The sequence below is a fragment of the Protopterus annectens genome, chromosome 2.part0, assembly GCF_019279795.1.
Source record: "Protopterus annectens isolate FY-2018-M chromosome 2.part0, PAN1.0, whole genome shotgun sequence".
Taxonomy (NCBI): Eukaryota; Metazoa; Chordata; order Ceratodontiformes; family Protopteridae; genus Protopterus; species Protopterus annectens.
The window spans coordinates 762,062,820-762,090,612 of record NC_056728.1 but is presented as its reverse complement, the minus strand read 5'-3'; the positions used below and the strand labels follow the sequence as shown (position 1 = coordinate 762,090,612).

The 27,793-nt window shown below is 39.7% G+C and overlaps 1 protein-coding gene across 1 annotated transcript in view; it reads left to right on the top strand.

Moving 5' to 3' along the window:
- Positions 1 to 24,544, top strand: part of SMC2 (structural maintenance of chromosomes 2) — a 1,579,182-nt gene extending 1,554,638 nt beyond the window's left edge. Inside the window, exon 27 of the mRNA XM_044060351.1 lies at positions 23,993 to 24,544. Within this exon, the coding sequence (XP_043916286.1) occupies positions 23,993 to 24,172 (180 nt within the window). The 3' untranslated portion in view covers positions 24,173 to 24,544. The remainder of the gene's footprint in view (positions 1 to 23,992) is intronic.
- Positions 24,545 to 27,793: the final 3,249 nt, after the last annotated feature.

The following is a 27,793-nucleotide window of genomic DNA, read 5'->3' as shown; positions in this document are numbered from 1 at the left end:
TCTGAGGCTAATTTGAACCATTCTGTTGAGCTTCCCACTTTTTTCAGACACCATTCTAATAAATTGGAATATATGTTACATAAGCTTGATATTCCCAGATAATTGAGGTTTTATTTGGACAGAACAAAAGAATTTAGGAAATCGGATCAGCTCTTTGTTTCCCATGCGGACAATAAGAAGGGGTTTCCTGTGTCTAAAGTTACATTGTCTAAATGGTTGTCTGATTTGTATAAAATTTATATATTCTTCAACCAACCAACCCTTAGAATGTGACGTGAAAGCTCATTCTGCCAGGGCTGTGTCTGTCTCTGGCTCATGCAGCCCATTTGCCTTTGGACACCATTTGTGCAGCTGCTGCTTGATCCAAACCTCATACGTTTATCACTCACTACAAAGTGGACGGGGCTTCCTTTGGTTTCACTGTTCTCAGGAATGTTCTCCTGTGAGCCACCCAGAATTAGGGTGCTTGGGACGCTACCCACGTGTAAGAACAAATGGCGAGATTGTTATGTTCTTACCATAGCGTTCCATGTGAGTTCATCTCGCCTTTGTTCTTACACTCTCTCTCACCCTCCCCCTCCGGGTTCTTGAAGAACGGGTATGACTGGTGGTCTGGTTGGTCTGACCAGTGTCCTTCACTCCAGCCAGAGTATCTCTTGGCTAATTGTAAATATGTGTATACATATGTATATATTTTGCATATTGGTATGTTTAGTTGTATTCTTTCTTGCTGGGTTTGGCTAACTAGATCTGAGGTTAGTCAGAGAGCATCATGGGATAGGGATTGTGCCTCGAGCTACTCAAAGATCTTGAGCTTGGAAAGTGGCCGACTCGGAGGAACCCACGTGTAAGAACAAGGCGAGATGAACAACTCATATGGAACGTTATAAGAACATAACTTTTTTTTTTTTTTTTTATTCATATGCTCTGATTCTGTCAATATCTCAGGTTAATAACATAGTATTTTGTGTCCCTGATTTCTTCCGGATTTGTCCCTGATTTTGTTGAAATTTGTCCCTGATTAGTTGAGAGCTGTTTGCAATCATGTAGGCCGCCAGGAAACCTAATACTAGGAGCTCTTTGTCTAAATGGAAGAGGTTCTCAGTGTGGTGTCAGCAAAGACAGCTAGACCCATTAAAAACAGAGTTCCCCTAGTGCTTGTCCTATCTGTGTGAATTACTCCAAGCAGGGTTGGCATATTCATCTATTAAGGCACACCTTGCTGCTATTTCAGCCTGTCTGCCTCTAGATCCTCCTCTAGTCTCCCTTCTGAGTTATTCCTTAAGGGAACTACTACACCTCAGACCCCATAGGAGACATGTTCCTTCTCCTTAAGATTTGAATTATGTTCTAGAGAAACTCACTGTTGCCCCCTTTGAACCAGCCTCCAAGGCTTCTCTGAAACATTGTACCTGGAAAACTGTACTCCTTGTGGTCCTCACATCAGCCAGGAGAGTGTCAGAACTCCAGGCCGTCATGGCAACTCCTCCCTTCCTCGTCTTTCACAAAGAAAGAATGACCTTGAGGACCAACCCCTCTTTTATGTTCAAGGTAGTCAATGAGTTATCCCTAAATCAGGGTATTCACCTGCCCACATTTTATCCTCAGCCCCAAAAATGACAGAGAGAGAGTCTTAACATTCCCTTGATGTTCACAGACAACTTAGATTTTACCTTGACAAGACTAAGGCTTTTAGGAAATCAGACCAACTTTTTGTCTCCTTCCACCCTAGAGCCTTGGGAAAGGCGGCAACAAAGCAGACAATTTCTGTTTGGATCTCCAAAGCAATATCCTTTTGCCACACATTCCATGGGAAATAGCTCAAATCCAAAATTAAGGCCCACTCCACCAGAGCCATGGCTTCATCTGAGGCTTTCTTCAAAGGACTAGACACTGCTTCCATCCTTGAGGCAGCTACCTGGTCATCTGTCCACACCTTCACTAAACACTACAGGTTGTATCATATCTCCAGATCCACAGCAGGTTTTGCAAGGGCAATCCTGCATGGCTTTGTGGAGAGTAGCTCCATACCACCTCCCTCTTCTTCCCTGTGAGCTGTGGCACTCACCCCAACAGTTGAAATGCTGCAACATGAGAATAGAAGAACATAGAATAGTTGTATAAAATCTTATAACCATGGATGTCCTTCTCTTCCAAGTTGCAGTATTTATTCCCTCCCATCTTGCCCCTTTCTCTCCATCTGAACTCTTTTCCTGGGTGGCATATAGAGCCTTATACAGCTTCCCGAGACTGGGGTCCGACTGGGGCATTCAATTCTGAGGAAAGGTATGTGCAGATGTCACTTTTTATGGCCCATGCTATCTGGGCCAACGTCAGATGTCCTACATACGTAGCAATGACTACAATCTTTCGTATACTGGACAGACATTCGGGTAGTAAGAGAGGTAAACCCAACAGTTGGAATACTGCAACATGGAAGAGAAGGACATCTTTGGTTATGGTAAGATTTTAAACAACTCTTTTTACAATGAGAATGCTCACCTAGATGTACTTTAATAGTTCAGGTACTTTGATAAGTTAGAACAAACTCTGAGCTTTATTAATTTTTGTTGACTGGGAAAATTAACTGATCTATGCAGGTCCATTTTGGCCACTGACAAGGGGCATATACAGTAAAAGTACAATTCCTTGCAGATAGTTGCATAAGTACTTGCATTATATGCGAGTTGCACAGTATTGTAGCTATTGCACAATTCAGAGCACAAGTCATTGAAATGACTTTAGTAGTTTATACACTGAAAGACATGCTTACAATAGTATTACATCTGAGCAGCAAATATTTAACAGCCACATTTAAAATAATTGTAGAAGTTGTAATTGAATTAATGACCTATAAATGTGTACAGCCAAAAATGCTAGTTATTTGTATATTCAGATAGCCAGACTGTTCAGTTCATGTTTCTATTATAAAGCAACCTAGTAATGATTACAGAGTTAAGATAAAGACCATGCTTGAGAGTTGAGAAAGATGTTTAGCCTAACAACAAGGCTAGCCTTAAAACTTGACTGTTTAATTATCAATGTATTAGTAAATGGGTTAGTAGACTGGCTCCATGACCTTTTCAGGCACAACCCATCCTTACAATACAGCAAAGTAAGAAAAATAGTGGAATTCCCTAGAAAGAGATTATACTTTACATTAAATGCAATGCATATGTTGTTAGTGTGATGTATATAGTAATTCACATTATATTTCAACCAAATACATTCCAAAGACTTGTAATACTGTCGTCTCTACTTGTGATGAAACATAGCAACTTAAGAGTTGACTGTCATACAGTAGACTATCCAGAATCTGTATAATTAAATTTGTACTACATGAGGAGAAAAATGTACGGGTTTAGTTTGGAAGGCTTGCAATTATATTAAAACTGATTAAAATAAAGTGCTTCTGGTGTATACATCATATAAGTATGAGGAAAGTATTTAAGTGCAGCTCTGTCCCTAAACTGGGTAGGTAACAATGATCCAAGTATCTTGAGGTGGCCCTGACTATAATTCAGATAACCCAAGTTTAAATAGTGACTGAAATAGATGGGCAGAGGAGGGTGAGAGTAAGCAGCTAATGCCAGCTCATCACCTGATAGGGCATTTGGTCCAGTAGGCTGTCCACTACCATCAAACAGAGACTTGCAGGAGACAAAGGCACTGCCAAGAACTGATCATGATCTCTGTACTCCCAAGTCATTGATGGTCGCTGACACGGGGCGGCTTGCCACTTGGTGGGCTGTAAATCTGCAGCAGAGGGGCAATAGTTATATCAGCTGTCTCCTGTGAGCCCTTCATCGGCAGTGTAGGATATCTAACAAGGGGGGTTGACAATCATGTCAGTGGGCATATGAATGCAGGAGACAGCTGGACTCAAACCACCTCTACTTCTGCCTGAATGCGTCTCCCCCTCCAGTTGTCCATCACCTAAGTTGGTGGCCACAGGTCACTGATAGGGAAAAAATTGACCAGCACTGATTGGAGGGAGGCCAGTCATCAGCAAGTGGATGGCAAAAATACCTAGGGATGAAAAAGAGCACCCAGTTGGCATTCAGGCCACCAGCCTTGTAAATAAGCAAACTTGAGTTGTTCTACCAAAATATGCACCTTTAAACTGGATACTACAGAGCCATTAAAGAAAACCACCTAAACACGTAGTGGTTCTGTAAGATTTTAAGCTATACAAGAACTTAGCTAATTGCATTCCGCAGTCAAATCTCTACCTGCTGGCAGCTCACCGCAGAATATTTAGACAAGGTATTATAATAAACTTGAATCTGTTCCAAAACATCATTTGAACTATAATGTAAAGAAAATATAATCTGTTCACTTAATTGTATAGTAGTATCTTCCTCACCAGTGAGCCATGTACCGACCCTTCAGCTATTACTATAAACACATAATGTAATTGCATACAGCATGTATTCTAGACATGTCAAGACATGTCAAAACTGTTTCTTTTTTGAAAGTCAGACATATGAACCTAGTTCAGTACGAAAACTAAATCGGATCCAGGACAAAACATATCCCTGCACAACAGTGCTAACTAAATCTATGAGGAACTTGAAACAGAAGAAAAGAGGAAGGAAACGGTCACCACATCGGAGCTTACTGAAGGCAGTGCTTCCCTTAATAGCAAAGCTTCTTTCTTCTTTTGGCTTTTCCCGGTTAGGGGTTGCCACAGCGAAACTCCGATCCACTAAGGATTGGCAGTGGATTTTTATGGTGCCGAGTTGCCAGCCCGACGTCGAACCTTCAAAGAAGGCACACCCATTCACGCACGTGCCTACCTGCATGTCTTTAGATGTCACTCGACCACGGGGAGGACTTGCAGACTCCACACAGAAGGTGCTCCCACTGAGAATCAAACAGTAGAACCTCTTGCTGTGAGGTGACAGTGCTAACCACTGCACCATCGCAGCCTACTTTTCATAAATCAATCCTACTCACTAGGAAAAATCAGAATCCTCTGCACAGTTTTTAAGAACAAGATTAAAAAATAAACAGAGGGGATTACTAAGATGGCTGCTCATTGAGTAACCACTTAATTTCATCTCTCCCAGTGTGAAAATAGAAAGCCAGAAGAGAGATCCAGTAAACTTGTGTTTGGGGTAAATTTCAGTAAGTGGCTAGTAAGTGCACTGCCTGGATGTCAGCAAAAAAGAAATTCAGAGAACCTGAAAGAAAATCAATCACAAAAGGTGAGAAAAATGACTAGGAAGAAATTATGTAGCGGTGAAGCAAAAAGCAGTGCAAGACGTGACCTCCAGTAACCCAGAGGGAAAAAAAGTCAAATGTAATGAGAGATGATTAAAATAAATGAAACACTGATGGAGTATATCAAGTTAAATAAAAGACTGGAAAAAATGGAAGAAGCTTTAAATAGATACTCAGTTGAGGTGATAAAACTGCCAATATCAGAGGTCAAAATAAAGAAAAGGCTGGTTGAATATGAGATTGCTCAAGAAGAGATGTTTCAAAAAATAATAGAATTGGAGGACAGAGCATGTATTCTGCTGTACCAGAGAAGCTAGAAGGAACATTGTATTAATTTTATGAAAGTACAAATAAGCAACTGGACTGGTATTCCACATCAGTTGTTTATGCTCCAAACCTGGCCATGAGAAAGCAACCTAGACCTTTAATAGTAAAGATGCAATCCTACCAGCAGCAGTAGTTGATTCTGGCAAAACTGTGGCAGAACAAAGTACTAAAAGTGGGAGGCAGAGTTTGTGTGGAAAATGATTACTCACCGTTCACCAGGCAGAAGAGTAAATTTATTCCACTAATCAGGGAGTGTTGAGAAGCAGGCATGAGATTCAAACTGGTGTACTCAGCATACCTCTCAAACTCTCAGAACAAGAAATCTGGACAAAGCCAGAAAGAAATGGAGGGACAGATTTTAAATATTGCTCCTATAAACTTAGAAAGTTGATGGAATGACAGATTCTACATTATTGTATGTTTTCTGAAGGATAAGAAGTCTGAATCTCAAATGTCACTTAGTAGTATTTGTTGACTTCAGTCCTCAGTGAATTGTCAGAAAACTACAGGTTTTGAGAAAACAGATCAAAAATAAGTTGCAAAAATCTCAAAATTCTGCAAAAATCTGGGCAGCTGAGAGGTATGGTACCCAGCCGTCTTCAGAATATTCATTCCTGGAGGGACAAAATCATTTTTTCATGCAGAACATGCTAAGGAAGAAATGCAAAAGTTTGTACAACAAAAAGTGATCTGTGAAACAGAAGGAGATCCTGCTGCTGCTTCTACTGGTAATAAAGACCGTAGAGAAAATGTGCCAGTTAAACCTTTTCCAGTGTTTCAACAGAAAATGCTTCAGACAGAAAAAAAGCACACAAGTTGATTAGAACAGTGTTTCTCAAACTTTTATGATCACGGCCCACTTGGACAAAGCACATAACTCAGTGACCCACTAGCTTCTTCCATAAATCACATGATTTAAAGATAGGTCATATTTTGAGTACTGACACACTAATTTAATGAACAATTTTCCCCAGTAGCCCCTTCATTTGTTTGTATTGTGTATGCACAAGCAGTAAAATGACACAATACATTTTGCCCAGAGGTCACGAAGTTCAAAGGTTCATAGGTTAGTACTAGGCTAACTGCCCTTGCGAGCCATTATAAGCCTAGCCAGTTATCCCTTGTGAGACTCAAACCCTGCAGCTTGTGTTTGTAAGGCAAACACTTTAACCATTAGGCCACCCTCCCAACCCTCTCTGACCATGTATGCACAAGCACTTCCCTGATACATGAATGAATTATTCCCCCAAGCAACATCTTCATCACTATGTCCAGGTATACACAAGCACCAAAATAAAACGTTTCCCAAATAGACCCCTTTAGTAAAATGCCCGGGTACAGTATGCAGAAGCACCAAAATGAAACATTTTCCCAAGCTACCCTTTCAGTAATATATGTACAAGCACCAAAATAAAACATTCACCCAAGCGACCCTTCAGTAAAATGTTGAGGTATGCCCAAGCACCAAAAAGAAACGTTTGCCCAAGCAAACCCTTCAGTAATACAAGCACAAAAATGAAACATTCATCCAAGCGGCCCCTTCATTAACATAAGTACAAGCACCAAAATTAAACCTTCGCCCAAGCTACACATCAGTAAAATGTTGAGGTATGATTTAGCACCCGGTTCCCCGCAAATGTGTGGCACACTGCTGGAGAGAGGTGGACCCCTTCCTTTTTCACTCAAACCCAGTGATGAGTGGCACTTCTCGCTGACCTTGCGAATGACCATCCCTGACCACCCGGAGATCTGTGGCGCTGCTGCAGTATAGTTGCATTTATTCTGGATTCTGACTTACAGGAGTTATCATAATCCCACAAATGGTAGCTTCACATCATTGGCTTCTCAGCTAAGCACATGCACCAAATGTGTTCCTGTCATACTGAGCAGGATTACTATCGCAAAAAAACAAATCATCAGTAGGGTAAAACTAACCTGTCACGATGGTCTAAACCCAGATCACATTCCCTATTAGTGGGTGAACGGTCCAGCGCTTGGTGAATTCTGCTTCACAATGATAGGAAGAGCTGACATTGAATATCAGAAAGCGATGTAGCTATGAATGCTTGGCTGCCACAAGCCAGTCATCCCTATGGTAACTTTTCTGACACCTCCTGCTTAAAACCCAAAAAGTCAGAAGGATTGTGAGGCCCCACTTTCATAGTCTGTGTTCATACCGAAAATCACAATCAATGTTTCAATGGGAAAATGCTTCAGACAGAAAAAAAAGTACACGAGTTGAAGAGTTGACTAGAACAATATTTCTCAAACTTTTCTGATCGCGGACCACTTGGACAAAGCACATAACTCAGTGGCCCACTAGCCTTTGCCATAAATCACATTGATTTAAAGATGGGTCATATTTCGAGTACTGATGCATGTAAAATCTCAATCCTGACACATTGATTTAATGGATTTTCCCCAGTAAACCCCTTCATTAGTTTGTATTGTGTATGCACAAGCACTAAAATGACGCAATAAAATAATTGCCCTGTGATCACTTAAGCAGTCTGACCATGTATGCACAAGCCCTTCCCCGATACATGAATGTAGCATTTCCCCAAGCAACATCTCCATTACTTATGTCTAGGTATACACAAGCATCAAAATGAAACCTTTCCCAAAGAGATCCCTTCAGTAAAATGTCCAGGTACAGTATGCAGAAGCACCAAAATGAAACATTTGCCCAAGCGTCCCCTTCAGTAACATATGTACAAGTACCAAAATGAAACATTCACCCAAGCGACTCCTTCAGTAAAATGTTGAGGTATGCCCAAGCACCAAAATGAAACATTTGCCCAAGTGACCACTTCAATAACACAAGTACAAGCTCAAAAATGAAACCTTCACCCAAGGGACCCCTTCAGTAAAATGTCGAGGTGTGCACAAGCACCAAAATGAAATGTTTGCCCAAGAGACACACAACAAGCATGCAGAATCAGTGAAGTACATGCTTCAGATAAGACTTCCCATGCACACATATTGAATTGGTATTTTAGGCAGGGTTTTACCTTCAGTTTCTGGCACACTGCTGAATCTGTGCTGATAGGTTCTCTCAGCTTGCAGTTGCAAGCTGAGATTAACCAATCAGCTTCAAGAAAGGAGGACTTATGGCAGCAACACATCCAGACACCAGACAATGCCATTTAATTCAATTAAAAAAAAACAGGCAGTGCAGAGAACATACATATTTATTATTAACTCGAAGCCCACCAGGAAATCCCCATGGCCCACCAGTGGGCCACAGAGCACACTTTGAGAAATGAACTATAAAAACCAATAGTATGTTGGAAATTAAGCAGAGACTGGATTTGAGAGATGAAGATGAACAGGAATAAAACCAGCAACCTGGAAATTGACAAATGTGGGATTACAAAGCATTAATTTATATTTGTGAAACGTGACAGAACAAAAAAACCTGGAAATATTGGACTTTCTTAACTTTGGTAAAACTTGTAGGAGACTCAAAAGCCATATGCCCTACTTCATTCCATTAATGTTTGGAAGAACACTTACCAGAGAGAAGAGGAGGAAGAAACCTAACTGTAAGTAAAACAAAATGTTAGCTCATGATGTAATCTGCATGTTATAAAGTCAAGTTTTCTCAGTTACTTTCAAGTGTAATAGGGATGTTAAAGCAAGCAAGTGCCCCTGTTTTTTTTCCTTTTCTCCTTGTTCAGTTTTAAGAATGTAGGCACTGCAGTGTAAACGAAGAAAAGTCAGGTCATGTTTCAATAGAGGAATGACTGGATTAAGGCTCTTCACTTGATCTAATAACACGTTTTAAGAGAAAGCAAATAAAAAACATTGAATATAATAAAGCATTCCTCTATCAAATAAGTACTTGTAGAACCACCTCACTATCTGGTTCTCATGTCTCCATGGAGACAATCTGCTAAAGGGCAATAAAAAAACAATACTGCTTTTGTTCAATGACTACTGTATGATGTTTTCTGAAAGCATTCAAGTGTTTCCCAATCTGGAAGAGCAATAAAGATAAGACAAAACCAGACAGCACTTAGTAGAAGTACAGGTTGCACCATGTGTCTTAGCATTGATAGCCTTACTTTTAGGTTAACCCAAGTCTGTACGTGTGGCTGTCAGTTTGAAAGAATTCTTCTTAGGAGGGTAAAACTTCAATATTTGGGTTGTACATAGTCTTGTTTGGTAGTATTAAGTCAACAGGTTTTAGGGGTATATTGGGGGTGTATTTCTTTGAGGGCTTTCAATAAAACAACATTTTGTAAGATGTACCATATGCTCAAATGGGTTGGACAGGCAGGAAATGACTGTATAAAAGATCAACCTGCCAAACAGTGTATGCATGTAACACAAAAGCTAGATACTTAACAAAAAAGCTATTACAAAAAGTGGAAATAATATTTTTAGCATGATACTTTCTGTATTATCTTTAAATGTTGATGGTCTCGCACATGTATACAAAAAAGTAGTGAACTGTATTAAAAAATGTAGAGCTATGCTACAGGAAGCACATTTGGAATATATATGCAACAAAGTCTAGAAAATTTAGGATATTTGCTTTGAAGTGTTTACATACGTATCCTTACACCCCCAAGTAGACTCAAAAGAATTTTTTCCTCAGGTAGACAGCTGGAGGTGTGACTGGGAGGAAAGAGGTAATTGGGAATATATTTTCTGGGAGTGTAATGAGTTAGCTGACTTTGAAGATTTCCTGCAGACTACTCTGTATGAGATACTGGGTGAGCAAATTGGTGTAACTAAGTAAATATTTTTTGAGCTATGATACAGAATCTGAATTGCCTAGACATAGTGTAAGGTTTAGAGTCTAATTATGGTGACTACCAAAAAAGCAATTTCTAGAAAATGGAAATCAAAGTCTAAACCAATTGTACTCGAAGTAGCGAATATAGTAATAGAGATAAAACAACTGGAATTGGGATCTTTAGAAAAGGTAGGAGCAAATTACATAGAAAAAAATGGGAATTGTGGGAACAATACATGCAGATGAGGAATGAGGTTTATAAGAATGCAGGATTTGAGGACTTCCAAGATGGCTGCACATTGAATGACAGATTAATTCTAACTCCTCCAGTGTGGAAACGAAAACTCAGCAGACAAGGTCAGTAGATTTGTGTTTATGGGTAAATTTCAGTATGTGGCTAGTAAGTGTACTGCCTGGATGCCAGGAAAAAAGAAATGCCGCGGACCTGGAAAAAATCGGCTACAAAAAGTGCAGAAGAAACACTGAAGAACGTTCTGTAGCTGTTCAGCAAAAAGCAATGCAACCTCCAGACATGAAATCCAGTAACCTACAGTAAGATATAGGACAACTGCACACAGACCTGGTTAAAATAAATATCAACACAAACAACAAAAGGCTGGGGAAAAAAGGAAGAAGCTTTAAACAAATATTCAGATGAGGTGATAAAGCTGCAAAAATCAGAGGATGAAATGTAGAAAAGGCTGGCTGAATATGACACTGCTAAGGAAGGGATGTTTCAAAAAAACAATAGAATTAGAGGACAGAGCACTTAGGGAAAACCTGAGATTTTCAGCTACGCCAGAGAAGCTGGAAGGAGCAGACTGCATTCATTTATGAAAGCACAAGTAAGCAACTGGATTGGTATTCACAGCAGGAGGAGTTAGTTGAAAGGGCACATAGCCAGGTTTGGAGAATACACATTATGAGAAAGCAACCTAAATCTTTAATAGTAAAGATGCAATCCTAACAGCAGAAGAAGTTGATTTTATTAAAACTGTGTCAGAAGGACTAAGTACTAAAAATGGGAGACAGCAGAGTGTTTGTAGAGAATGGTTAGTCACTGTACACCAAGCAGAAGAGAAGTAAAGTTTTTCCACTTTTCAGGGGATGTTGAGACGCAGGTGTAAGATTAAAACTGCTTTACCCAGCTGTGTTCAAACTCTTCTTTCCTGGAAAGAGAAAATCATTTTTTGATGAATTACATGCTAAACAGGAAATAAAAGTTTGTCCAAGAAAAAGTGAGCTGTGAAACAGAAAGAGATTCTGCTTCTTGTTCTGGTAATAAAGACCACAGAGAGAGACTGTACCTCTGAAACTTTTTCCACTGTTTCATAGAAAATGTTGATGTGAAGGAAGGGAGCACGAGAGTTGACTAGAAGAATTAGTACATTGGAAATGAAGTAGAGAGAGGATTTGGGAGAGGGAGGTGAATAGTAATAAAACCAGTAACAGTGTGGGATTATGGTGCAATAATTGTGTGTGTGAAATATTACAGAACAAGAACATCTGGAAATATTGGACTTGTTCAGAATTTGTTGGACTTGTGAGGGACTCTAAAGCATATGCCCTACTTCATGTCATTAATGTTCAAAAAATGCTTTGAGGAGGGAAAAAGTTAACTAAAGAATGTTTTTCTTACTAGCACTATTTTTATGGTGTATGGTTTTCTTTGCAAGCTATAAAGTAAAGTTTTCTCAAATATTTTTAAGTGCAATGGGGATTATAAACAGGTGTTGCTGTTATTTTTTTTTCTTTTTCCCTTCTCTGTCTCTCTTCTCATTCAGTTTTAAGAAATGTAGACAATGCAAGGAAAAAAAAGCCTGGTTAAAATGAGCATGACAAATGAAAAATGAATGCGTTTGTTTTTTCCTCATTCCTACTTGGGGAAAGGACTGGATTAAGGTCCTTTGATTTATCACAAGTTTTAAGAGTAAACAAGTAAATGAAAAGAATATTGAATATTATGAGGCTTTTTCTTTTTTAGCAAATACGTGTATTCTCAATACCAATTGTACAACTGGTTTCCATGTTTCCGTGGAAACAATGTGATAGAAAAACTGTCTGGTTCTCAGGTTGTCTGTGGTAACAACCTGATAGAGAAACTGGCTACAAGTCTGGTGGAGACAGGTTGGCTGAAGAAAAAAAAACTGAGAAGAGAAATTGGCTAGAAGATAACCCCTGAATGCTTTCAGAGAACTTTTTTCCAGCTTTGAGAGCGATAATGAAAAGACAACCATTTACCACTTAGTAGAAGCACGGGCTGCAATATGCATCTTAGCATGTTTAACCTTTGTTTTAGGTTAACTCAAGTCTGTGAGTATGGCTGTCAGTTTGAGACTTTTGTTCCTATTAGGAGGGAAAAACTTCAGGATTTGAAGATGTACATAGTTTTGTTTGTTGGTATTAAGTTGATAGGTTTTATGGGGTATTGGAGGTGTGTTCATGTTTTTTGTTTGAGGGGCTTTCAATAAAACAAGAGTTCAACCTGTCAAACAGTGTATGCATGTAAGACAAAAACTGGAACTAGACAATTGACAAAAAGGTGTTTTACATAAAAGGTGGGAATAACTAATGCAATGATGCTTTCTAATATGTCTTTAAATGTCAGTAGTCTCCCAGATAAATACAAAAGAGTAGTGAACTATATTCAAAAGTGTAGAGTGCAAATAGTTATGTTACATGAGACACACTTAGAAAGAACTGAACATGTGAATTTGATAAAGAAAGGATCTGATGTCAATCTTCACATAATCTTTGACTGTAGGGTCTGTTCCGAGCTTTGGAACAGACTCTGCCATTATTCCAGCTATCATTCCAAAATTCTCGAGCTAGGCTCTACCCATAATGCTTCTCACTAGATTACCTCTGATCTCGTTTACTGCAGCTTTGTAGTACCAAACGCATTCAACCAATCTCTCTAGCCTTGGCTGTTATTTTATTGTAAGTTAGTTCATTTTTGTCTTGAATCTTTATATTTCTCTATATTACCTATGTTTTTCTGTATATTTACCCGCTCCTCTCTCAAATTTAATATGCGAGTGGTTCTCCTTCTCCTTTCTATCGTTAGATATTCCAAGTTGTATTACCATTGCTGGTAATCCTCTTTCTTCCTTTAAAATGTAATTAAAAAAATATACTATATATATATATATATATATATATATATATATATATATCAATAATATCAATATATATATATATATATATATATATATATATATATATCAATGAGTGAACACACTTTTTGTGTATACTGTCTAGGTGCTGTCCATCTACAGGAAGATTGCGGTATCTGCCATGGTTTCTCTGCCAGAAACATGACAGAGTGCAGGAAGAAACGTATTTTGAAAGGACTACTTAAAGGTGATTTTGAAGAGGCAATCTCTGGTCCCCAAGACTGAACAGCTTTTCCTCTTCTTCAGGCTCATCTAAAACAAAAAAGACTACATTCGGTTTCTGCTAAATTGACCAGCTCTCCTACGGTGCAGACTGTATCTTCGATACAACTAGGTAAAGACAATTTTGCTTTGACATAAACTTCGGTGCAGACACCTGAAGCTTTGGCACCAGCTGAGCCCTCGGGGTCGAAGCAGCCTCCTCTAAACTTCATATTCTCCATCAGTGGACCTATTTGCCGACCATCCACCAAGACCGCCAAAATCCCCATAAGCCTCCTCTGTTTGGTCTACTAAGAGCCTGTCCGAGTCAGACATTGAGACTAGTGAGCCAGTTCCTGACTGGAGCTTCCTCCAGGCTCTTCCTAGGGACAGAGGGCACAAAAGCCTCAGGAATAAGCCACCCTGGTATCATCTTCAGATACTTCTCTGGAGCATCCCACCAAAAAGGTACCTTCAAAGAAAAAGTGCAAGAGGAAGCACTTGAACTCCCCTGAAGAGTCTTTCACAGAGGATACTAATTTTGATGAAGGGGAAGACTCCACTAGGTCACCCCCTGATGATGATTCCTTTGGGGATATTCTAGAAATCCTGAAGCAGAGTGGTGGCTGGACTTCCCTCTAACCTTCCTAAGAGGAATTTGTATACCTGGAGGAGGCTTTTCGTGCCCAGCCCTTTACCTTTTGGATCTCTCCACCTGCTGACAATCTTATAAAGCTGATTGCTCAGCAGGCCTAGATAATTCCTGACTTCATCTAACCAATCCCTAAAAGACCTGACCAGATTCTGTCTGCCCCTAAAGACGAGCATCATTGAGCCAAGGGTATTCCTGTAGACGCCGTGGTGATAGCGACAACCACCAAAAAGGAACTTGCAGAAGAAAGTCCTACTATTCATCCTCCTAACAAGGAGTCTAGGGCTATGGATATGTTTGGAAAGCGCATGTACACTTCATTGCCCTTTACTCTCAGGTCTTTAATTATACAACACAGTTTACCAGGATGCAGAGAGATCTGATTAAAGAGCTTTCAGACACTCTTGCAAGAGCAGTAGCTGAAGGGGTCCGAAATAAGGTTACTTCTCAGCTTGCCAACCTTGAATTGATTTCCAGTTCGTCCATGAGGCTAATAGCTCATGCAGCTGAAGGGGCATCAAGAGCAGCAGGTTCAGGCGTAGCCATCAGGAGAGACGCCTGTTTGCGCTTATGTGACTTTGTGGAGCCATTTGTCTTCTTTCGTCAATGCTCTGTTTGGCAGATCATCCGTGTTTGGCCCCAAGATTAAAGACACACTGGCCAGATGTGAGAAAGATGGGAAGACCCTTTATGCCATGGACATACGCTTCTCCACTCCTCAATGGCCCTGCTATAGGAACCAGAGAAGTGGGAGGCTATGGTTCAAAAAGACCCAAAGGCCTTTCCAAGAAACTCATGGGAAGGATTTCACCTAGGGCAGAAGGGAAAGTAGTAATGGAAAACACCATCAGAGGCTGAAGTGGCCCGCAGAACCAGGTGTCTAGAGATTCCTTCTCTGGTAGCTCCTACTAGTAGTCCTATCACTTTCTTCTGGAGGCAGTCCTACACCAATCTACCTGGCTATAAATAACGGACAAATGGGTGCAGGGGATCATTTCCAGAGGCTGTATCATTCTCCTTTCAACACCACCAAAAAGACGAGACTCCCAGATGTTCCACCTAATCACAGGGAAGCAATAGTCTTAGAAATTAAAAAACTGCTCGAAAAGAGTCATCCATGTAGTCCCACCAGACCAGAGAGGATCCAGAATTTACTCTAGGTTATTTTTTGTGCCCAAAAAACAGGGGTACTGGAGACCCATTTTGGATCTCAGACAGTTAACAAATCAGTCCAACAAACAAAATTCCAGATGGTCTCTGTACAGTCGATACTACCATTCTTGGAAAAAGATGACTGGATGTGCTCAGTATAGATCTTCAGGATGTGTATTGCCATGTAAAAATGGACAACCCTGCAGAAGTTACCTGTGCTTCTGGCTGGGAACCAGTTACTATCAGTTCAGGGCAATGCCCTTTGGTCTCACCACAGCTCCCTGGATGTTTACCAAATGCATGGCAGTGGTAGCAGTGCATCTGACTGCTAGGATTCAGAGTATTTCCATAACTTGATGACTGGCTCCTTACCGCTACCACCAGGCGTCAACTTGTAAAGGCAAGAGACTACACCCTTCATCTTTGCACCACCTTAGGAATCACAATAAACTATGAAAAATCCCATCTGAAACCATCACAGCAGCTGGAATTCATTGGAGCAGTGCTAGGCACAGTCACCGGTATTGCATCACTTCCCTTAGAAAGGCTCCAAAGGATCAGATCACAAGTAAACCAGATCATTCCGAACAAGAAAGTACCACCAAGACTCATTCTGCAGGCTCTGGGGTCAATGGCAGCCTCAATTGCTCTAGTCCCCTTAGCCAGATATCACATGCGGACTTTTCAGTGGCTTCTGACCTTCCAGTGGTCATTATCCAACCAATCGATGTCTCATCTGATTTTGATCAATCGTTGCAAAGATGATTTGAGTTGGTATCTCCATTCCAACGAAATCTTGTTGGGCTGTCCCTCTCAGAGCCAAGCTATTATGAACACGGACACATCCCAGATGGGGTGGGGGGGGGGCATTATCTGGGAAGGGACAGTCCAAGACGCTTGGTCCCAGATGGAGGCCAACTTTGCATATCAACATTCTCGAGATGAGGGCAGTGCTGTTAGCATTGCAGGCATTTCAAAATGCCCTGGATTGATTGCAATTCAAACAGACATGTCAGTAGTTTGATATATCACCAAACGAGGGGGAACCAGGTCGTACCTTCTTTGTTGAGAAGCTCTTTGACTATGGCAATAGGCAATTTCTTCCAACCACTTTCTGACAGCAATGCACATTCTGGAGAGCTCCAACGTGATTGCGGACAAATTAAGCAGAACCATTCTCATGCCTCATAAATGGTGTCTCAGTCCAGTGGTGGCGGAAAAGATATTTCATTGTTGGAGCCAACCTTGCTGAGATCTGTTTGTGTCCTCTCTGAACAAGTGTAGCAGTTACTTTGCCGTAATCCCCCCTCTGGGGGAGTCACCCAGAGACTCTGTCCTTCACGATTGGCCCCCTGGTCTTCTGTACGGCTTTCACTAGACTCCTCTAATGTGTCAGTTTCTAAAGAAAGGCAAAAGGTTGAAGAACAGAATAATCCTCATTGCTCTGTTCTGGCCTTAAGTCTGGCTGGTCCTTCCTTTGGCCTCACTTAACTTCGAAACCCTTGGTTACTTGACCCATCTCCAGAACTATTGTCTCACCTGGAGGGGAATGGTTCATCTGAATCTCCAATATGTCAAGCTCACTGAATGGGTTCTCCATTTCCCATGATTGCAGGCATTCCTCCTTCACTTCTCCGGTCTGATGCATCATTCTAGCCCACCACAAGACTTCAACTAGTAAATTGTACCATAACAAATGGATAAAAGTTGTTAAATGGTCATTTGACTGTAATATTGACCCCTACACAGCACCTGTAGATAAAGTTTTAAATTTTCTGACCTTACTCTTATCAGTCTGGCTGATCAGCTTCTACTATTTGGGTGCATCTTGTTGCAATGTCTAACTTCCATGTTGGTTTTGATGGTTCATCACTTGCATCTCATAAACTTTGTAAAGCCTGTTTAAAAGGAACCTTAATGCTAAGACCTCTGTTTAAGGAACCCACTGCTCCATGGGATTTGCATGTGATTCTACATTTTCTCATCTCCCCCTTTGAACCTTCTACAACTTGTGACTTCTAGTTCTTGTCCTGGAAAACTTTATTTTTGATTAATACTCTTCTGGCCGAAGTGATAGCTGAGATTCAAACCTTGTCCTGCAAAAACCCCACTGTTTAATATTCCATGAAGAGGGTTTCCCTCAGGATGAATCCTTTTTGCCAAGGGTTGTTTCAGAGTCAAATATCAATCAAGCCTTCCATCTCCCAGTCTTTTTTCCTAATTTTTCCAATAAGAGAGAGTACAGGTATGGTCTCTTACCTATTACTTGTCTGTCACTATTATAGGCAAACTCCAGCTGAGGTAACTTGGTAAGGAGCATTATGAGTAAGCCTAGCTCAAAGATTTTGGAAGGCACAAGCTGGAATAACGGCTAAGTCGTTCCGAAGCTCGGAACCGAGCCGACAGTCAAGGATTAGTGAAGATCAACAACGCAGGAGGAATGTTATGGCAAGACACAACTTTTTTTCAGGATGGTTATTCAGAGGAATACCTAGGACAAAGGAAAAGAGGAGTACTTACATTAATTGCAAGAGGAGCTTCAGTAATGATAGAACAGGATAAAATAGATGATAATGGCAGATTTGTAGTGTTAAGGGGCTACTGTCAAGGTAGGAGGATTACACTGACATGTATTCCACCTAAAACAGCTATAATGGAGCTTAAGATAATTATGGGACAAATCGGTCTTCAGCAAGAAATATTACTTATAGGTGGGGAATGGAATGTGATTTGCAACCATGAAGATGGCTAGGAGGTTCATAAGGGAAAGTATAATAAAGGAGGGTAGATTTTTGAAGAAATTTATGAAAATATTTGGCATAGAAGATGTGAATTCAGTAATAGGAGTTTGGAGTGAATTTGCATATAATTCCCCAAGTTGTAAAAACTGGGCTAGGCTAGACAGAATTTACATTTCACGGGAACATGTGCATTTTATTTGAAGATCTTGATATGTACCGAATAACCATTTCAGATCAAGCACCAATAATATCTAAAATAAATACACAAAGTAATGAAACAGAAATGAGAAGCTGGTTCTTTTCCATCTATCTGCTGAAAACAGAGAAGTTTAAGGAATGGGCAGTGGAGATTATTCAGCTGTTGGAGAGGACAGAAATGTATTCAGAAAATATAGCTAGGGAGTGGGATAAAATTAAGCTGGAGTTTAAAAACGGGGTGGAAGTAAAAAAGGGAGCTATGGTTAAGAAGCATCAAGAATTTGTAGGGACTGGCAAATGTTAAAGTATTGCAGAATAGGGGAATCTCAAAGAACAAGAAGAGGAATCTCACAGAATGCTAAACGGAAAATAAGGGATTACCTTAAAATGCACGAGTTTAGAAAGACTGCTGTTAAGCAAATGTTTTTTGATAACGTTAGAGCACAACAACTCGGGCAACAGAATGTAGAAAGGGCTCTCGCCAAGCTTAAGGAGCCTATAAACAAGCAAGTTAACAAGATCCTGTAGAGGTATTAGAAATATTTTGAAAATTCTATGAAAGTCTGCATAAAGCAGAGAAATGTGGATATAAAGAAAAGATGCAAATGGAAATGTTTATGGAAGAATTAAATATGTCAAGGTTAAAGGTAGATGATCCTCAATTACTAATGGTTAGGATAGGAGGAAATGAGAGAAAAATTGTGATGTATAATCAATCTACAGGAAAGTCCCCAGGAATAGATAGTATTCCTGTGGAAGTTTGGAAGCTATGAGGGAAGAATCTGATAAAGATTTGGAAGGTTTTGTTTAACAGTTTTAAGAGAAGTACCAACATCCTGGAAGAAAGCAGTGGTAGCTGTGATACCTAAAGAGGGTAAAGATTCAGCAGACCCAGCTTCATACAGGCCCATTTCAATACCAAACCATGATTATAAAATGTTCATGTCTATAATGGCTAAAAGAATGACAAAAGTAATGCCAAAATTGATAGATATCAATCAATGTGGTTTTGTGGAGGGGAGGCAAACATTTGACAATATTGACAGAACATCGATGATCTAGAGGGAAGCAGATTGTAAGAAAATACAATTGCTGTTGGTGGGTCTTGATGCAGCAAAAGCATTTGACAGAGTAATCTGGGACTTTGAGCAGGGCAATGGAAGCATTTACATTTCCTGAAAAAAAATTGTAAGGTTGATTAGGAGGATATATGAGGGATGTGATGCAAAAATTAAGGTGGGTGGGGTCCTCCCTGATCATTTCTGTTTGAGCAGAACCACCAGGCAGGGGTGTCCTCTTTCCCCTTTGTTTGCATTAGATTTAGAACCACTGGCAAAGAAAATAAGAAATTCAATGATATAATTGGTATGGTAGTCGAGAAAAGCTGGCTCTATTTTCAGATATTCTATACCTGACAAAACCAGAAAGAGACATTACAGTGTTGTGGAACATTTTCAGACTGTTTCAGATATTTTCGGGATACAAAATGAATGAGGCTAAAACAATGACAATAGCGGTAAATTATGTACCCACACACACATTGGTTCAGCAATCACCATATTTATGGTGACAAGATAAAATTAAGAATTTAGGAGTATGGATTAAAAATGATTCTGGTGTGGCAGCAAATATGTGGAAAGAGACTAAATAAAAGATAATGAAGAAAATGGAAGCTTTGTTATATGGAGAGTAAGATACAAGCAGTCAAAATGTGTTTAGTCCCTTTAGTCTTATACACAGTTCAGGCATATTTTTATTCACAAGAGGAGAAGTTGTGGATAGCAATAGAGACAAAGGAGTTTATCTGGGAGGGGAGAACAGCAAGAGTCAAGTGGGATAGGCAGAATCTTCCAGTAGAACAGGGCAGATTGGAATTACCCAATTTGAAGGGGTAAATCAGAGCTACCCAATTAACACTCCTATACGTAGCACAAGCAGAGTACTATAATTCAAAATGGAAAGGGATGATGAAACGGGGGAGGCTCAAGAGATAAGGAGAGACTGGGATTTTGAATGCAGGTCTTTAAGAAGAATAACAATAATCGTACAGAATATTATATCCATGAAGTAGCAGAAAGTATTCTAAACTAAGCCAACATGGGAATGGAGAAAGGAGATTCTGCTGTTACGGATGACTGCAGTTAGGGATATAGACAATAAGCAGGAGGGGGTTGGAATTTATTGGGAGAAAACTGGCAAAGGAATCCAAGGTATTGGTAGCAAATAACTAGAGGGGGAAATGTAATAGAATGGGAAGAGGCCAAGAATTTATTTGGACTGCAGGTTGAGGAGTCTGTAAGACACTGAGTAGAGAGAGACAGGGCTTTTAGCTTATCTGTGTATGGTAGATGTTTGAGGCCCTGGATTCTCTGGGTGAGGAATCTCTGTGGTGTCTCCAGTTGCTGCATGTGCCTTGTGAGGTACATGCCGAAAGGGGCATTGTATTCAATAATCGGTCTTATAAGGGAAGAATATAGGGATGTTATGACCACCTTGTCCCTGGATGAGATACCCTTACCAATGAGGTGGGCCATGTAGAAAGCTTTCCGTACAATGCAGGCAATATGGTGGTCAAAAGTCAGTTTGCTATCAACCTGGGTTCCCAAGTCCCTTACGACTGATTGCGTGCTTAGTGCCTTACTTATCAATATGATAATTTGTAGGAACGTCATTCTCAATGCATATAATAAAACTGTCTACACAAGTTAAACCACAAATTCAAATAAAGTCCAAAGGAAAAACATGTTTGTTTATAGGCACATTATAGCAATGAGGCATTCATAGTATGGTCTAGTAATGCTGCCCCCAATAGCCAGCCTGTTGCCATTTGGTAATGGTGAAGTGTCACGTGTTCAGCACAGTCGTCATTAGAATGCATTAGAACTGCAGTAAACCCTTGGTTAGCCAGCACCCGTGGGGATTGGTAGATGCCAGATAACTGTAGTTTCTGGTTGCTTGAGAGTTACTATTAAAAATAGGCCTAATACTGCACCCTATACTATTTGTTTGGTTTGACTTGTTCATAGGTTGGGGAGAGAGGGAATTTATTCCTATCTTTTGTAAAACTCAAAAAACTGTAAAAAGTCAGGTATGTTTCTGCAGTGGGGGACAAAGTGCAACACATGAAAATTGTACTGCTTTTCTTTTCTGTTTTCTTTTTTTTTCCCTCTGGTTAACTGAGAGTTTACTGTAATACACTAGCTACATTTGGGCTGATATTGACTTCTTGCTGGGTTCATTTCAAATCCATTTTTGTGAGAAATTAGCTGATGTATTAAGAAATGAAGACTGGCCAGTTCATCTGTGGTCTCTGTGTTTTATGTTGGTGCAAACCAGCAGCCAGTGATGTGTGACAACACTACAGTGCCATCCTGGAAGAGGAGCAGAAGATTTGACAAAAATAGGAGAGAGTCCGATATTCCTCAGTGGATACATCAACATGATAAACTATCTGCTTCCTAAGAACTGTTGATCTAATTTACTTTGATAATTAACTTTATAACAGATGACTCCACCCACTCGGGTTGCATGTAATCATTGTGATTCAAATGTAATACTTTACAACCACAGCCCTTAGTAATTACTATGGACATGACAGATATTTTTGGACTTTATGCTTCATGGACATACCTGGTTTCAAAGTCTGCAAAAACTGGTTTATTCAGCAATTCAGACTACCAGTTAAGGTAAAAATAGCATGTCACTCCCTCCAGCTCCATATTTTTTAATATTCCAATAATTGAAATGTTTGTTTAGCTGCTGTTTTCTTGGTCCTGCAAACATAAAGTATTTTGATGCAGCAGAAACCATCAGAGTTTCAGCTCATACCAGGTGTGGTCATCAGTCGCAAAAACATCTAAGTTGCTGATTATTTTGGAGGAGTTCATATATTTCACCTCTTGAAATTGTTTTGTTTGAAAGGAAAGTTGTTGCTAAATAAATCTAAATGTCTAGGCCAAGTCAAGCAAATGTTAGAGACTGGCTTACAGGTAATGGGTGTCAGTGTATTTAAAACTAGTCGCACTAGACTGCATAGTTAGGTTGGATGTCTCCTCCCTGAAGGTATTTGGAAACTTTGGAAGATTCCCCGAGAAAAGCATGATCATTTGTAGTTAATTTTGATGGTGGGAGTTTTCAGTAGACCAAGCCCCTTACATCTGAAGACCCAGTTCTGTTGTCAGTGAATTACTTAGCCCATAGTGCCATGTAAAAATGACATTTTGTAGAGCTTAGCCATCCTTTCTCAAAACTGTATGCAGTCTACATTGGGCACAATGCCCAGATGTACAAGGGTACTACTTCCTGGTGCACAAGTCTCTCTGTCAGATGAAAAACCTGACAGTGACACTGCAGCATATCTCATCGTAATAGACTGATGGTACTTTGTGTTGTGTATAGTTAAACCAAAGAACAGAATTTGCTAAAAACATCTCAACACTAATCTTTATCCCTCCGTTCCTCCCACTGCAGTCATATACATATTCAGTACTTACTTTTGTCCAGCAGTAGAGGGGCAAGTTAACATCTCGGACATTGCTATCCAGGCTTTGGCTGGCAGCCTGATCACTAGAAGTTCCGACTGTGGATAAAAGAGTTAGTACCCAGACGCTGTAGGCCTGTGCTTCAGTAACGTTCTAGTCTCCCTTTGTCATAAATAACAAGCAGATGCCCTGGTATTTCATGCACGGTAGCATGCTTGTGACATTCAGTAAATTACCTACTACTGGAATAGTGTTTAATAGTTTCACTGGCCTTCCTATAGTAGGCAATCTGCTTCCTTTGGCCAACTAGAATACAAATATTTAGGCACAAAGACCACCACAAAAAAAGCCAACACAGAGATTTATTAATGAGACAGTATCCAAAACGAAACATGCACCAGACCAAGAATCCAAACCATAAAACACTTTGTCACCGCGTTTTTTGTTCGTAGTTTAACTTCATCAGATTAACAATGCCATAAAACTCATCCTACCTTATATATCCTGTCCACATTAATTATTAAATAAACACTTGCTAAAAAACAAACGTATTTCATTTTGGATACTGTTATTAATAAATCTCTGTGTTGGCTTTTTTCGTGGTGGTTTATATGCCTAAATATTCGTATTCTAGTTGGCTGGAGCTTAGACTATTTCTGTTTGGGCACTGAATTTCCTGAATTGTTAGGTCATCTGCTTCCTTTGGCATTTTCTAAGACCATCTACCTATAAGGGATGTTACTCTTTGAAAAGGGGGTGCATGTCATCTGGTAGCAGTAAATACCAAGGTGTCATTAACACAAGAAACAAAAGAAAGCCAGATTAGAAGGCATAAACTCCTTGACAGGGAAGTGATGAAAATAAATACTGCATTGTTTGTATATTACTAGAAACACTGTATTTGTGTCTGTCTTCTGCTTACTCGGATTTTCAGATGCAGTGGTCATTTTGCTTGCTTGTTTGTGTGTGCGCACTGTCTTTCTACGATTCTGGTGTGCGACTGAATTCTGCAAAATTCATAAAAAGCTTTCAGTAAAAAAAGTACTGTTTTTCACTACAAGAATTCATCTTGTTAATGTCTTCTTCTTTTGCAGTTCATCGTTGTGTCTTTAAAGGATGGCATGTTTAATAATGCGAATGTTCTATTCAAAACCAAGTTTGTAGATGGTGTCTCCACTGTTACCAGATTTGCACAGAGCCAGAATGCAAGCCAAAACAGACCAGAAAAAGCAAAATCACGGGACAAAAAGAGCCAGCAGGCAGTACATAGCTGAAAGGTTCCTAAAGCTGTGCATTAAATTAATCTGTCGCAGTGCAGACAGATATTTTAATTTTAAAATGGCAGGGGAAAGAAGCCTTTGCCATTAAAAGAACTGCATTTGGCCATTGTGATTTCTGCGGTGGCTGGAACTGCTTATAAACATTTTACTATTGTTTTGTGTGTCTTGTCTCTGTATGTGCCCACACCATACTGTGGCGCCCATTTTCAACCTTTATTTCTGTGTACTTTTCTTTGTGTGTCCAAACTTAATGTCCAACTTTTTTTTATATTTTTAAGATTTATTTTTTGTTTATATTTCTCAGCTCTTAAATGTTTCTGTATTGTACAAACATGACATAATAAATTGTCTTTTTCATAATGCTGATCTGTTGCAAGAGATGATTGTATTGCATATTCAGCCTCTTTTTGTGGGAAGTTTGACTGCATCTTTTCTGATTGCAAGTAATTTGTGATGTTGGCTGATAATGTTCCCGCATCTGTTTGCACATTTTGGAATTCTAAGCATCACAAGTTGACTACAAATAAGCTTCTAGTTGCCTAATCCTACGTTGCTGTGCATATTAACATATTAATATAGTGTACTGACTACTTAGACTTGACAAAGGAAATTACATTCATCAGTGTTTTGGTTTCACTGTGTCATAAAGCTAAATCTTACTTTACATAGTCAAATACAGTCATAAAAATAGACTGCTGCATGAAGTGGCCATGTATGTTACATATAAGTTTGCCGTTAGATGTTTCTTGTAGCATGTAGAAACCATTGACTTTAATCATTAACTTCAGCAAGAAAAGGCAAAATATGCCTCAGTTTTAGATTTTGTTTCCATATTTTGATTTTCCTAGATATATCAACATTCAAACTTGAACTATAAGGTGGCAAACACAGAGGCCGTAACATGTTTGTCTTTAACATTTTGAATGTTACACAGAAGAAAAAGGGCCTAAAATGTAACTGTCGCTGTCAGTCTGCTCACAGATGTGAGGAACTATGTTTAGCAAGGTAAGATAAATTGCGAGTCAGGAGTAACCCATCCTTCACTGCAGCATCTGTAGGAAAATTTGACATAAGCATAGCCATTTCAGCCTTAGAATGGGCTGCAGTTTATCCTTACATGAACAGCTAATGCATGATTTGTGTGGGGAGGACATTTCAGGGATAAGACCATGTAATCTAACAAATATGATGCTTAGGACCTACATTTAGCTTTTCCCGATTTAGATCTCCTACTTTTTGGTACATGTCTGTGAGATTTTTGAAAATTTGTGTGCGCTTAAAGGGGCTGGAAGGTAAAACAGCCTCATGGAAGTATGCAGCCTTTGCCACAAATTTTGAAATGTACTGCTCAGGCATTTAGCTAGAGTTAATACTCTCATCCCTGTAACTGCTTATGGCGTTTGCCATAACTTTTTATTTGCCATTGAGAGCTTAACTTTTTCTAATCTGGACTGTGTGCAGCCTCCTAGCATGAAGCACACTGATAAATTTGTTGTTAATTTTTAATTAAATTTAGAATGATAGACCCATTTTTAAAATATAAAAAGTTATGATATAAATGCCACATGCATCTTTGAAAATGTGACTTAACGGGTCACAAGCACTGTGTGTTTACATTAGCATCTCAATAGGCGCGGAGTATGTATTAACCTAAAAGTGGACCACAACTGTGTGCTTAAAGAAATCTTCATTTTTGATTAATATTCAGCTTAGCACACATTAACACAGATTGCTTTGTATTCCTTGTGTTGCATACTGGATTCTTTTGTTTTCATGTAATTGATACTGAAACTTGGGTGCTACTAAAGTTGGTCAACTCAATGACTTTCCAAAACACTTAACTGAAGATGGAAGCAGTGAAATGTGTGGCTTACCAGTACACAAAGCACTAGAATGGCAACACCAAGACTGGCAGAGAATTAATCTAATGTTGAGGACCTTTCCTGCTTGGTGGATCCTGTGAGTTGGGCTTATTTTCTAGCCATGTTCTGTCTGTCTTTCTCCAGAAAATATGCTTTTATGCATAGAAATTTCCCTTGACAATGCATGCTACTGCATTCCATCAGACCTAAGTGTACTTTCTCTCTAGTGTTCACCAGTTCTTTTTTGCCACTTGCTCAACTTAAACTGAAATCAATGCATTACCTGTAAAAAAAAAAAAAAAAAAAAAAAACTTGTGTTTGCATTTGCTTTACTTTTTTCTTGATGCATTTCCAAATTCGAAAATGGTCGAAGGAGGTTCCTTGCAGGAACAGAGAGTAGAAACTCTCTAAGTCTATGAAAGTTTTGTCTAACATTAGTGACCCCATGGTGCAGAGGGATAAAGCCCTTATTGCAGTTCTGGCAACCTATGATTTATTTACGTCACAGGTGCTGGATGATGCACAGGAGAAGATGGGAGTGAGTGGCCAAAGGACTGTCCAACCCTGGGGGCGAGAGAGGAAGCCAAAACTCTATGAAAAAGCAAAGTAAAAATCCTGGCAAGCTCAATTCTGTAAGCACGTATACTGCTTAGTCAGAAGGTTGTGCATGCATTGAAATGGGTACGTACCTTCCAAAGGCTGTGGTTGTAGAACTCCCAAGCTTACTTCTTAACAAAAGAAATCTGAACAAAGCATAAAATTGGGAGACAGATGTCCAAAAATAGGGAAAGATTTTGAATATTGCTTTTATAAGCTTAGAATGTTGCTAGAATAACAGGTTTTGTGTTGGTGTGCATTTTTTGAAGTATATAAAGTCTGAAACTGAAATGTGCTTTAGTGACTTCAGTTCTCAATGATTTGCCAGAAAACCACAAATTTTGAGGAACAGGCTAAAAATCAGGCTAAAAATCTGGACTTTTGAGAGGTATGCTCCCAAGGCTGCCATGTAGTGAAGGTTAGGGCATATTGCTTGGCCAGCTGTATGAAGCTGCACCAGCATCCTTGAGCTTAGTGAAGCTAAGGTCGGTCTGGTAACCTGGTGAGCAGGGAAAGGAACTGGTGGCAGCTAATGGTCAGCTGTGCAGAAGGAAATGAAAATTGCTGATCATTCTGATTATAACTGGCTAGGTCCCTTGCCACTTAGGCTTTCTAGGAGTATGGCTCATTCTTATTTACTTGCGAGTTTGACTCTTCTCCAGTCCCCCATCTCTAAGTGGGGTTAAGACCTTGGAGAAAGACTCTCCAAACTCTATACCCAAACAGGGTGTATCCCAGGTTGTTTACACTATTCATGTCTGTCATTGACTTCATTCTTTGTCCACACTGCATAATAATGGAAATTGTCCCCTGGAGACATCTGCACTGCTTGTCTGGGGGATTCATTTCAAGTCTCCATGGTGGGGGGAGGACGACTTTAGAGAGGTTGTCCTTCACAGCGCATTTAATCTTCTGGAAGTGTCTTGGCCTTCTCATTCTGGTAAATGGAAGCATATATCCCCCCAGTGGTTTCTTACCTCCTCCAGTGTGGAATAGGGCCAACCCTAAGGAGGTTGTTTCCTGAATTAAGTCTCCAATTCATTTTATTCTGTAGACTTAAACCTATATCTACCTGATCATGGCTTGCTTCCCTTCTTGCTTATCTAGTGGGTCTTTCTTCATGAGGTTTCTTAATGTTCCAAACACCTTGATTTTC